Source organism: Dendroctonus ponderosae, unplaced genomic scaffold (assembly GCF_020466585.1).
Source record: "Dendroctonus ponderosae isolate FM_Combo_2020 unplaced genomic scaffold, Dpon_F_20191213v2 Dpon_F_20191213_6, whole genome shotgun sequence".
In the NCBI taxonomy this organism is placed as follows: Eukaryota; Metazoa; Arthropoda; class Insecta; order Coleoptera; family Curculionidae; genus Dendroctonus; species Dendroctonus ponderosae.
In genome coordinates, this window is record NW_026018814.1 from 12,363,922 (window position 1) to 12,377,692 (window position 13,771).

General features: G+C 36.9%; 1 protein-coding gene across 1 annotated transcript in view; it reads right to left on the reverse strand.

The window, feature by feature from the left end:
* Nucleotides 1-445: 445 nt before the first annotated feature.
* LOC125502397 (protein hairless-like) overlaps nucleotides 446-13,771 on the reverse strand; it is a gene marked incomplete at its 3' end in the record, with an annotated part of 31,338 nt that continues 18,012 nt past the window's right edge. Inside the window, 4 exon segments of the mRNA XM_048667745.1 lie at nucleotides 446-616; nucleotides 3,071-3,220; nucleotides 3,326-3,611; nucleotides 7,392-7,538. Coding sequence (XP_048523702.1) covers nucleotides 446-616; nucleotides 3,071-3,220; nucleotides 3,326-3,611; nucleotides 7,392-7,538 — 754 coding nt within the window.

The window sequence follows — 13,771 nt, forward strand, 5'->3', positions numbered from 1 at the left end:
CAGACCATCATTCAGATCTTTATAAATAAGTATGTTGAATTATTATTAGTAAAAATAAGAGTTCAGATTCATATAAAGCGGTGTGTTCAGTATTTCAATTAACTCAAAGAAAAAGCCGCCAAGTCGAGGAATAGATCAATTAAAAATTACATATGTATGCTTTATCCGAAGCAGGATCAGGCGTTACTAAATGCAGGTTACAATTCTGAAGGTTTCCATACACTTGCTCGATCAGGTACAATACGATACTGTTCTAACACTATGAAAAGTTGTCGAGACAATAAGTTTGAAATCATATCGCGAATAAATTAATGAAGAATTATTTTTGTCGGTACCTCAATCGCGTGTATATTGAAAATATTGTTTCAATTTAACAAAAACAAAAATAATAATAGATATTCAACATTCCGAGAAAAAATCAGTTAATAATTAAATCAAGTCTTACCTATAACTACTGTTTTTTGATGGTTTAATGTTATTTACAGGTGATTCATCAAACCCATTAGTTCTAATAGGAGTATTGAGTGGTGTAACAGTTTCAGACTTCTCTGGTCTGATCACAGGATAGGGTGGCGTTCTGGGAGTGGCAGGGCCTGGTTGCGACCGTACTCTACTGCTAAAATGTAAGACATTTAAATTTGGTATTTTAACAATAGACTGCTTTTAAAGTAATAGAAATAGACCGAAAAGTGTGTACGTATCACATAATATCTCCCCTTAGAATTGAAACAAAATAGGGCGGGACTGACATGCTAATTTGATACCGCAATTTACCAGATGGCGCTATACAGAAGTTTGGTAGTACGCACCCATAATGCAACGTAGCCCGTTCCAGATAATCTTACGAGATTATTAGAGCATAATTAAACAACCAAACAGATATAAACAAAATTAAACAAAATTTAAAAAATCCGGTACAGTAGTTTTGAGATGTGTAGATAAATTTTCTAGAAATTGTCATAGCTGGATTATTGTTGTGTAATTTTCCATTTAATCGTAGTTGTAAAATTGATATTCGGTTAAGAAATTAATTTGATTTGATTAATTTGTCATTAGGTGAGGCGACAACACTGTAGTTCTTCAGTTTGGGAATTTCCTAGAAACTACTTCTCTAAAACGGCATTATCATTTGATTACATAAAGAGATACTGTTTTGATACGTTTTTAGAATATGGTCATGGTCTTAGAGGAAAAATTGTTCAGTACCCAGTTGTGAACCCAATATGGCCGCTTTTCACATTTCCTTACAAACTTTGTTAAAAGCTGTTAACAATATGACTTTATCGATTTCTCCAAATATAGTGGTGAAAAACGAATGGAAATGTGCAGCTCATTTTAAAGATGAATAATCAGTATTTGGTAGTAGATGCACGAATTTAACGGATTAACATGCTCTACCAACCTTAAATCTGAAGCCAGGTAACTAACAAATAAGTTTGATTCTTCTAGATAATAAATAGATAAATGAATACATTTTGTGCGAGCATACATACATTTGAGGCAGATAATTATAAAGTTAATGAAACTGCCAAGAAATTGAGGGTGCTGAATTATCAGATACTTTTCTAAGCACGAAATATATTTATTTTATTCTGTCTCAAAAACTATAATCACTATAATTACATTAAATTATTATTAACGTTTCTTATGGGGGGTGCAATGTTTCCTGAAATTTTCTGGAAAAGCATTATTTATAAAACAAAATTAACATTTGAGGAAAACAATTAGTGAAATTGTTGAGGCGACAAATGATTTTAGGCAATTGGGAACTTGCACAAAAATTAAACTTGCAAAAAATTACTCGCAAACGTGTTAACTAATAACGCATAACTAATATCGCATTAACTTAATTCTATTAAAAACACCACAATTTACCAAAAAAATCATTTTTTTATTTCTATACAATTATAATTAATATAAGCAATTAAAACCTGTATAATTCAAATCATTCTTGTAACGCACTGTGAAGTCTTCTCAGAAATTTCCTGTGAGCTTTTCTGCATGCCTTTAACCATTTTAAACGCTGGCTTTTATCCCGTGGTACACAAATAAATAGCCTGTCTGGCGTTTTAAAAGTTGTACTAGGACACAGTCGCACCATACAGCATTTGTAATATTGTTTTTGTGTTGCTTCCATTATTAATAAATTGTGTCTATTTTCCTGACTGTATTTCAACTTAATTCTTTTGAATTATTGATTAATTAAGGAATTTCTTTTGCATTATTAATAAAGCACAGCACGAATTCTGAACAGTCAAACACCCAGATAATTCAACGACAAGCCGTATTCCCGTATTGCCTTTCGATCGAACAAACCAGCGCTATGACGTCACGACCATTGCCGCGCGTTTAGTGTTGTTTCAAATGAATAGCCTCCGGTCACAACTTTAATTGTTTATTGCAAATTAAATATTGCTATTTGAGGGCTGAGATAGTTGGTATGCGTGATTTCTATAGATAAGCGTATGCGTGATTTCTATAGATAAGCAAATATATTAAAGAAATATAAAAAATGTTCAAGTTCCCAATTCCAGATGAATGATTTCTCACATCGTTGTTTCATAGTTGAGAAAATCAATCATCTCTCCGACAATATCCGGTCGAGGGAAACACTCTGGTACATCACAGGAACAAACATATGTTGCGAGTAGTCCCGAAAGCAACAAAACATGGTTGTAACTGATTTATTGGCTACGTGTTTAATAAACATCATACGTTTTTTTTATTGGCCCTATATACTTATTAGGCTGATAGCTGCAAGTTAAACTTGCAGTTTTCGGCTTGGTGCAAAACAAAACTTGGTGAATGCAATCATTAGGAATCAAATATCTTTCTGCCCGCAAACCGCTAGGAGGAGCGTTTTTCTAATGTTAAGATTTGTTTTAGTTATTACATTTATTGTTTACCATCATTGCGCATTTTTAAAAAACTATTTCTAAAGTTACTTGTTACTTTTATAACAAGATTTTGGAACCTATTATCATAGCTGAACTGGAACGTTGTAACCGTTACGAAAAAACAACCGTTCAGGCCGCCTCTATTAAAATAACGGTATTCACTGTTCAGTTACCGTTTTTGAGCTGAATTTGAGGAACCATCATCACTAGAACCCGGTCTGTCAGAAGTCGGACTACTGGATGCTGATGGTGTTCTTTCTCGTTCCATTTCACGAAGAAACCGTTTCCTGGGAGAAACCACTGTTTCCGGTCGAGGAGGTGTTCTGAAAATAATCAGAAGCAATTTTTAAGTTTACGCAAAATAAAAGTGATAATCTTATATCACGTGTGATATGCATATTTTACTGTTTTATTTAAGAACAATTTACCCGGTTGGACAGTTCTTATCTATCAAACTCTGTACGATGGAAAGTAAGGACCGCTTTTCCTTTATTTCCTTCTTTTCGTGAACTGCGTCCGATTCCTCTTCTTTGTCCTCAACCGTCGAAAGAGGACGACGTCTTCTGGTACACGACCCTCTATAACCCCTTCTTTGCTTTGGGCGAAAAAAGAACAATACCATCTCTTGTGAGATATTACGCTTAGGCGTGGTCTGCTTCCAAGAATGGTCTCGTTGCCATGGAGATGATTGCACTGAACTATTGTCATCTGAAACTAAGAAATCCCAATGTAGTGGAGTAGTAGAAAGTGCAACATTTCAGTTTAAAACAGAAAACTTAAAGATGATAAAACGATTGCCTTAAAGGAGAAATAATTAAATCGTCAACTAACCACAAAAATTGATGCAGGCAATTTTTTGCCACTGCCTTCTGATGTAGAAAATTATAAACCAAATTTTTTCGTCCCATGCGAATGATCAACATATTTGAGGAATCGCATGCGAATTTTTTTTGTCCAATATTTCGAGTGGTGGTCGATGTTTTGGAAAAAAATTAGATATCTCCAAATGCCCCAAAAATAGTAAAATTGCATAATTGGGAAGCTCCTTAGGTCGAAAGCAGTCAAACAACTCGCATGCGAAATTTTGGTTTTTTGTCCAAAATTTCATAAGTGGAAGTCGACGTTTTGAAAAAAAAAATCTCCAAATGCCCCAAAAACAGTAAAATTGCATAATTGGGAAGCTCCTGAGGTCGAAAGCAGAAAAAACTCGCATGTGAAATTTTTCTTGTTTTGCCGAAAATTTCCTGAGTGGGTGTCGATGTGTTGAAAAAAATTAAATCTCTCAAAATACCCCAATAACCGTAAATTTCCATAATAGCTGGATAAGTAAGGCCCTGCCGACCTAGGCCTATATGGACTTTTTATCTTTGAAATATCTGAAGATTTGCCCTGAAAAACATCGGACCCTTATTAAAAATACCCTGTATAGTATGTATACATAACGTTGTAAGGTCTGTACAATGCTTAACCACAAATTCTGATTTTGCTTAATTTTGCCGCTACAGGGCGCCAAAGTTCTCAAACGAATATAGTTTTTCCCATATAATTACTAATCGCCCACATCGATTTTCACTAATTTTGGAATCAATACTTACCAAATAAATTGAAGTGGTTTGACAAAAATTAAGCTTGGTTCGTTAAGTTTGTATTTTTGTTACCCCATGTACGAATAATTTTAGTTTTTTTCTGCTACTAGATGATTTTATTTTTAAACTTTTTTGCCTCTTGTAAAATTTTCGTCAGACCTTTGGCGCCCTATAGTTGGGCTATCCCCTTATTTTCGGGTTCGGAATTTATGGTTTTTATTTTTATAATTTTCACGGTTTATCGGCAGTGATTTCAGAGACACCCTGTATATTTTATTAACAAAAAAATTACCCCAAGAAACGGATTTTTTCCATGCATGCTTGCTGTGAACGTGTTAAAAAATGTCTTGAAAACTATAGCCGCGTATTTGAAAACTCGCTGTTCCTTGCCTGTGAATATATGGTATTTTTATATTTCGACAAATTTAAATGACTGTTATATACATCCGTTCAGAAAGAGCTGACAAAATTAGCCGCAAGAACGAAATGATAATCAGTTACATCATTATTTACCTATTTCTATCTACTTGCAACGAAAAAAGCATTTTATTCAACTACTGGAGACAGGCATGACCTAGCATGGCCTAAAAAGTTTGCCATGTATTAAGACCGTTCTGTTCTACATATCACTTTCATAGAAAACAATAGGTGCATATACTTGAGCGCTCATCCGTGGTTCGGATTTTATATAAAAAAATTACAGAACTCTTTCAATAAAAAAACGGCCATTGCAGTTAAAACTTCTTCAACATCATATGAATTTTATTATTTACTTGCAGCTTACACAAATAGTGTTGGCGGTTTATGAATGTGCAGACAAATAAACAATAGAAGCAGGGTGATTTAAAATTGTCAACGTTTGTAAGCTGCATGCACCCGATGCTACGAAATGGGAACCCTAATGTCATCCGGGGCGTTAGCTTGGGCTTTCAACTAACTACCTACCAAATTTGGGTTTTCAATTTAAAACCGTTCCTTAGATATTTCCATATAGGTATAGCTTGTTCCGTAAACTCTTCTCATTGATTTTTTTTGACAATTGACATATATCAAAAACTATAAGAGATAAGTTACCAAAACTAGGGTTGCTCAAATTTGCAATTGTATCGCCAAGTTAGGGGTTTACATTTAAAATAAGAAAGTTATGTTATACTTTTCGTCCACCCTGTCTAGCTGAAGGGCTATTCGCGAATTCAAAAGCCCAAACGTTCCCTGGTGGCGAAAATTATAACTACCAGTTAACTCATAAGCTGACACTTTTACTGTCACAAGTTTTGTTGACATTGGTGTTTACATCGGATTGTGATTTGTTTTGTTCTAATCAACTTTTGCAAGGTTTTCATTTTTGTTTTTTCCTTTCAATTCATCCATTCACATTAATTTTTGTGAAATTTACAMCTCTCACTTTTTGCTTGTTTCCCAACCSCAATAGATAGACAAGTCTTGACTCGTTGTTTTTGCTAATCTGTCAGAGGTACSCATAGAAACAGCAAAGTGCGATAYTTTCGAACGRCCAATATCTCAATCATTCAACAACAAACGCAAATGAAACTGAAACGGTTGAAGATAAAATCCATTTGAAMATAAAATCAAAAGTGTGACGTAGCATCTTGGTTATAAAACACCTTGTATAATGAGTTATAGTTAGCAAGATCCTTCTTAAAATTGAAAGTTGACCTGTTCCAGCATTTTTTCTAGATCTACCAGGAGAGTCATAAATAAGGGTGCGACCTTTTCGTTGGCCCACCCTGTATGTATTTGCTGCAACCGATGAAAACATGGATGAATGAAGGCAACAACATTCAGTTTCTACAACATTTATAGAGGACATTTTGAAACTATTCGACAAGAAAAACATCTCGGAGCTCGGCGAAACACAGTTCTGAGATGGAAAGAAAAAATCCTAATATGTGTATCCACAATCCAAAAACATGAATTTCTGAGGCTGCTACAAGAAACATTACTGGAAATTGACCCAAAAGGACTTGATGAACAAAGCGGCACTTGAAGAAAAATGCAGTTCAAAGTTTTGGGACAACAGGAATACTTCCGTCCAATTCTCAGCGGGTAATACAAGGTTTATCAAGATTTTCGGACGAAGAACAGGCAGAAGATTTCTTTCTAAAGTCCACAAGGTACTCTGACCAAAGCAAAAAAAACTATATAAATATCCAACAGGAAAAAGTGTTAGTGCGGAACAAATTGAACAGAACCTCGAATAATGGTGACAAAATCGAATTTTTGCAAAAATTCCATTTATTTCGGAAATTTGACGCTTGAGGTATAGAAACATAAAATATCGTTTCACAGCGAATTCAACGGTCTTCTCGTATTTGAAGTAATATACAAGGTGTTCTATTTGTAAAAATGTAATTGGATCATTTTTTATCTCTAGCCGAATCTATCTCAGTATTTTCAAGACATCCTGTATACTTTGAAACACTTTTGCGTACGCCGGGCTCAAGAATAGGGTTTTGGTAACCCAGTACCAAAAAAAGTTTTAAATTTCCAGGGATCGAAATCGCGTTGTAATACAAGATTCCTTGGGGCTACGTTTTGCTTAAAAATAATGAAACTGCTTTAGATAGATATAGAAATCGTTATGCAAAAATAATCAGATCTATATAGCCAATCTAAGCGTGCAATAATATACAGGGTGTCTCATTTAAAATATCAAAGTTGTATGTACTTTTCGGTATAACCGGCAACCTCGCATTGCTGAAAATATTTTAGGTAGATAGGCATATCCGGTGACTTTGTTGCACAAATTTGCAGATGGATCGTGCATCGCCTTCTCCTTAAACGTCTAATACGCCATCGACCGTGAATCACCCTGTATACCCAGACATCCAGAGGCATGTCGTCAATTTTGCATCACACTGTATGTTTGTATATACATTCAACGTACCACTGAGTGATGTACTACTTTCCTGCCGATATGCAGAAGTGGATGTTGCAGGGCCCGGAGGAGGCCAAAATGTCTTCCTGGGAACTGATACCCAAGACAGTCTTTCCCCTTCCCTTGCTCTTTCCAACTCCAGAATGAACTTTCCATCTGAAAATTAACATATTGTTAGAATACAGAGTCTCATAAGAGCATTTTCAAACACAAACTGACACACAATTTCGTATTGGAAACTTCGCTCCCTACTCTAAATACAAACTAATCGTATCCTGTCCAACAGTAATGTGTTTAAAAGTTCAAAAAATAAAAGAGGACAATACAAACATCTCTAAGGCCCGTATTTATAAACGAATCTCAAATCAGGATTCGGCTCGTTCTCCCGCAAGATTGAAATTTTTCTTTAGAGACTCGTTCCATATACCATTCTTCGTACATTATCGGAGAGATCGCGGTTGAATTTCGGTTTCTAGTAACTCTTCGTATTTTTGTGCAGAACTTTCTATTTCTGACCTTGGCCCCGCCAACGATATCAGGGTGGCGGCAAACTCGAGGAACATTGTCCCTTAAAAGCACATTCTTCTGTGTCTGCCCAAGGTTGAAGTGGTGTTTGATAGCATCTTTTGTAATATTATATGTGGTTCTGAAAGCTTCATGGACTTTTACCTTTGGTGGAGATTGAAAAACCTCATTTTTATATTGATATACAGGGTATTCACAACTTTATGAACACAGAGCGGGGGCGGCTAGAGGACCTCAAAACAAGTCCAGTTTCCATTTAAGTTTTTTTTATCAGGCTTATGGTTAACGAGGTATACAAAGACAACTCTTCCAGTTCTTCCAGACATGCCACCAGCTCAATATGAACATTTCTACCAACAAAACCAAATGTATGACAATCGCGAATGATCCGCTCCGATGTAAGCTAGTGGTAGAGGACAATCCCATAGAACAAGTGATGCAATTCAGATATCTGAGCATAGACATATCAAGCTCCCACGATCTGAGAAGAGTTCTGAGGGGCCAGACTAACAAAGAGAGTAGTACTAGATATAGTTTGCTCAAACCGGTACATGCGCAAAGATAGCAAAATTAGAATATACTAGACTTGCATCAGACCGATCATGACGTACGGTACAGAAGTCCGCGAAGACACCAACAAGACGCAACACATGCTAAGAATGGCCGAAATGAAAACACTGAGAACAATAGTAGGGAAAACAGGAAGAGACAGACTAAGAAACACAGACATCAGAGAACAATGCGGATTACAAGACATTGTGAGATGGGAAAGACAACGCAAGAGGCAGTGGTACAACCATGTAGGACGGATGGACAAGAACAAACTTCCTAATCCCGGGAATCCACCTAAAAGATGGAGAGATAGTTGGCAATCTACCTCACAAGAAAAAATGCAGAGGCAGCTTTAGAATGAACATATCGACAGATCTCCAAGAAGTAGAAGAAGAAGAAAAATGTGTTTATATGTATTAAATTATGAATATCCATGGATAAAACTAATACAATAAGTATACGACGCATTAATATATGTACAAGCAGTTAGATTATTGTTTCCGAATCAATCAAAAAAGTCAATTTCAGAACATCGTATTTTCCTCAACCGTTGAGACTTTCGCATTTATGCTTAACGGTTACTGCGTTTGTGTTGTGAGTGATACCTACTTTAAAAATATTTACACTATTAAGTAGGTACAATTAGATGACCAAAACAATATTTTATTACCACCGGAGATAAGGACATCTCGAAAAAAATAATCAGCTGCAGACGAACACGTGTCGATATCTAGTGAACTTGTAATAAAAATAGTATTTCGGAATGTCACGCGATACATGTTTTTTCGTCTCGTGGAAATCTCGTGACTATTAACAAATAATGGAGATTGTTTGATATCTGTTAACTCAAGATACGAAAAAAATGTTTTATTTTTATATATCAACGTAAGCGAAACAAGTGACGTCAAATATCTGGACTAATCTGAGTCTTGTTATGCCAGCCTGTTAACCTTACGAGGAACGGTGAGCAATATATAGGGTGATTCAACATTGGCGTCATTCCTCTGGGGTGTTGTCTGTAGGTGTTTTGTAAGTACAAGTCAAATAGTTTAAAAAAATCATTGTTATTAATTTTAACAAATTTTTTTTTTCTATCCCAGCAATCGTGTTATCATCACCAGACCTCGGCGGCTTAAAGAAATTACACTAAGACAAACTTAACTCCATTGATTGGGACAAATTTCAAATATAAAGCAAGCATTATTCTAACATATAGAGTGATTCAAAATTGGCGTAATTCCTCTGGAGCTGTTGTCTGGCGGTGTTTTAGGAGTACAGAAAAAATAGCAAACAAAATTAATTGTTATTCAAAACTGGGAAATTTGCAAAAAACTATATCAGAAAGACGGCAACAATGTTTTTCAAGGTACTCTGCCTAATTAACATTACGGAAATACCCGTTGCTTCGTATTCGTAATTATTAAAAACTCCGGTAACCATGGAATTATACAGAAAATGACAATAAAATAGACAAGGATAAACGGTAAAGTCAACAAGATTTGTTGACTGTGGAACGTACTTCGGAATGTCTCTAATTGATGATTTCAAATAAACCATACACTTGAGACATTAACTCTAAACCAGCGAATGCCTGTGTAATCTCCTTATTATCCACTCTGATCGAGCAGATTCTCGTATTCGGTTAATTAACTCCTGCTCAATTTGTGCCGGTGTACAGTAATCCATTGGTTTAATGTGTCCTTGTAATAAGTGTATCTTACATACGTGGTAGGGATATTTATTTGGTTCCTGGAAAAGTGTCAATTGTTGTGTTCTGAGTACCCTTGGAAGGCGCTGATGCAATTATTTCCAATGCGTGTTCCTCTGCGTCTGGAACCCGAACATCTATTGTCGTCTACTATCTTCCTAGAGCGAATCTTCCAATATCTCTAGCCCTTTGTTAGGGTAAGTTCATACAGCATTTATTATGTTACTGTGGCATTTTCTCAGAACTAATCGTACATCCACAAATTCTTAAAAGGAGCTTCAAAGTAAGTCGCAGTTTGACAAATTATTGTTATTATTGACAAAGGCTATCTACCTGAAACTATTTGTTGATGACAAAAAAACATCATTGCCGCATTGACATATCATCAAAAAAGTGTAGCAGAGTATTTTTCGAATATGAAAAATTTTCGTAATTCGAAGTAAATATGGTAATTTTTCTTTTCAAATCCTTAAGTATTTCAATAAGCTACCTCTCAAACATAGGACCTTTTCAAAATAATACTTAACAACAAAGTTGAAATTGGATTTTCAGCTGTCAATATCCTCTAAAAATTTTCGAAAAAAATGTTTTGAATATTTTTCTCGTGCTCTCCAAGTAAGCCCCTATTACCCTTTAAAATGAATGACGCCAATTTTGAATCCCCCTGTAGTGTGATAATTGCGAAACAAAGTACCACCTACCACTCCTGGAGACAAGAATCCGTCTCCACTCTAAGGAATACATTTCCAAGCAGAATAGTGTTAGGACGTCCCTAAGGAAGCGTCTCCTAATAGACGACCAGCGATGGCAGACTACTAATAGGTGATATGGTGTTTCCTCTGCCGTTCCACTTTGTGGACATACGTTGGCTATAACCAATTCCTAGTACGTGTAGGCGTTTGTTCAGACCACAATGGCCTCGCATGACCCCAACCAGAGTTATCAGGGCTCAGCGACTACTTGACATCAAACCCTTCGATGTTGCTTTGGCGTCCCTTGGGGTTCCAATCAACTCTGTGGCTTGTCTACACCCATTCGCCTTTCTCCACGTCTCTGTGGTACTTCTAAGAGCCCCAGTCATTCAGAGCGCTTGCTACCTGTCTGTGACAAACCGATGTGGGATTCGGCAGTTATTGGGCTCTCAGAAGATCCGAGCCTGGTCAATGCATCGGGCTGCTCGTTTCCCGCGAACCCCATGTGCGCCGGAATCCACACTAGATTTACTTGTTTCTGTTCTGCCACTTTGTCCAGGGCATTCCAGCAATCCTGGATCAGTGTACTGCCCATCTTAAGACTGCGAAATTCCTTTACGGCAGCCTGGTTCTTGGAGTAGATCACGATCACTCCCTCTAGTCCTTCTGTTACTTGCTGATCTGTGGCAACCTCGAGGATTGCATATAGTTCGATCTGAATCACTGTCTTCTAGCCTCCCAAGGAAAATGATGGTCCCCCGTTAGTGTCTTGCTGGTACACGCCCGCCCCAGACAATCCCGCATTGGGAGCCCATGAGCCATCGGTATACCAACATTGCAACCCTTTTCAGGCAGTCACTATCCTAGTAGTAGTAGTAGTTGGAATTTCCTCCTTAAACTTCCTTTCTAACCTGTCCGCTGTTAAGGGAAACCTCCCTTGTACCTAGGGTTGGAATGTCCCGACGCAGGACGCATCTTTAGTGAGGATGCCTTGTCAATCAAGACTCAACCACTCATACTCTGCAGATTTTGGGCTCGTTTGGGTTGATGTACGTCCGGCAGTGACCAGCTCAGGCGACTGGAATGTGTAAAGTCGGCGTTTTCGACTGTTTCCTTCCACCTTTCCGCTCGCTCTAACAAGGTTGAAAGTCCTCCTATAGCCACGAGGTATAGCTTTCTTGGCCGCATCATTTCAGGAACGGAATATAACATCCCAATATGGGTCACATTCATAGACTTTAGAAATGCCTTCGACACAGTTGAAATTTGGGCCATTATCAGGTCAATGAAAAATGCATGAATAGACCAACGATATATTAACATTATATACACTAAATGACCGCTCAGAAATGAAAGTAAGGCTACATGATGACACTAAAGAAATTTTGATTAATCTTGATCTTGATTAAGAGGTTATTGCTTAACCTAGGTTAAGAAATAACATTGGGAAAAACAAATCAAGACTAGAAATTGACCATAGATTACATCTAGGATGGGCGGCCTACGGGAAGATGCGACACGTCTTCAACTCCAACCTACTCCTCAAACTAAAACTAAGGTTTACATGTAACTCCCCCAGTAACAACCTACAGATGTGAAACATGGGTTGTAACAAAAAAAATCCTAAGTAAATTAAAGATACACCAAATAGCAATAGAACGAAAAATGCTAGGAATAACACTTAAAGATCATAAACCAATGAGTAGATGAGAGATAGAACCAAGGTCGAAGATATAGCGAGGCGAATAGGTAATCTTAAATGGAACTGAGCCGGTCATACAATCCCGAAATACAATCAACTGGAGCGGAAAAACATCAAGATGGAGACCTGGGGGGAGAAAAGAAATACCGGCAGACCACAACAAAGATGGTATGATGCCATCAACAGACGGACATAACTGGCACCAAGTAGCACAGAACAGGGAAAGGAGAAAAATATGAGAGAGGCCTATATTCAAAGGATAGAGGACGGCTAGAAGAAGTAAAGAACCACCCTGCATATGAAAATCATAGAATTGTTGACATGAACTCCTTGAACAGTATAAATAATAACGCATCTAATTTTTTTAAATATTTATCTATTGTTTAAACATATTGCGAGTTACATAAACACACAACAACAAACTTAATATTTCAAACTGGACAATGCCTTCCGTGTCCCATTTAGTTTTACGAGCAACGTATCGAGCTGGTAATTTATCATAAGGATTTCCATTTGAAATTCATGTAATTCTCTTTCAAACGATTTTAATGACTGTAAAATCCCTATGCCGTTCATTCTGTCTCCTTGTTCACTTTCTGGTAAATCCAGTAACAGCATTTCCCTGTTCAATTGACTTCGTCGGCCAGTATGGTCGATACCGTCCTTCTCGTTATTCATTGCGTAAATGGTATAGGATGAGTATAACTGCTTTACTGTGAACCTACGTTTTCGTCCCAAATTATTACAACCGGAATCTGTAGTGTGACTTAAATCAAAATAATGGAAAGTCTAACACAACTGTCGTGTAATGACAAACAGTACGACAGAAATGTCAGTCCATGGGGGTCTCACTAACATTTGATTGGTTGGACCGCGATGATGACCGCGACATCACACGGGCGGTCCATTGAAACAATTTTTGATTGAGGACTTGAATAAGAGTGGAATCTACAGACTTAATTGTGTCTCTTCTAACATCTCATATACAAGGTGTCCGACCGGGAACCGCCGCGATCGATATCTAGCAAACTGGATAAATTTGAAAATTGGACTGTGTGCCGAAATCCCTTAGTCCACTTAGGCATATGTTTTTAAACTTAAAATATATTTAGACTTGGGAGTAGAATTCAAAAATGTAATAATATATAGGGTGTTCCATTTAAAGTTGATACCTACTTCCGGTATTACCAAAATTGTGGCCCTCTTGAAA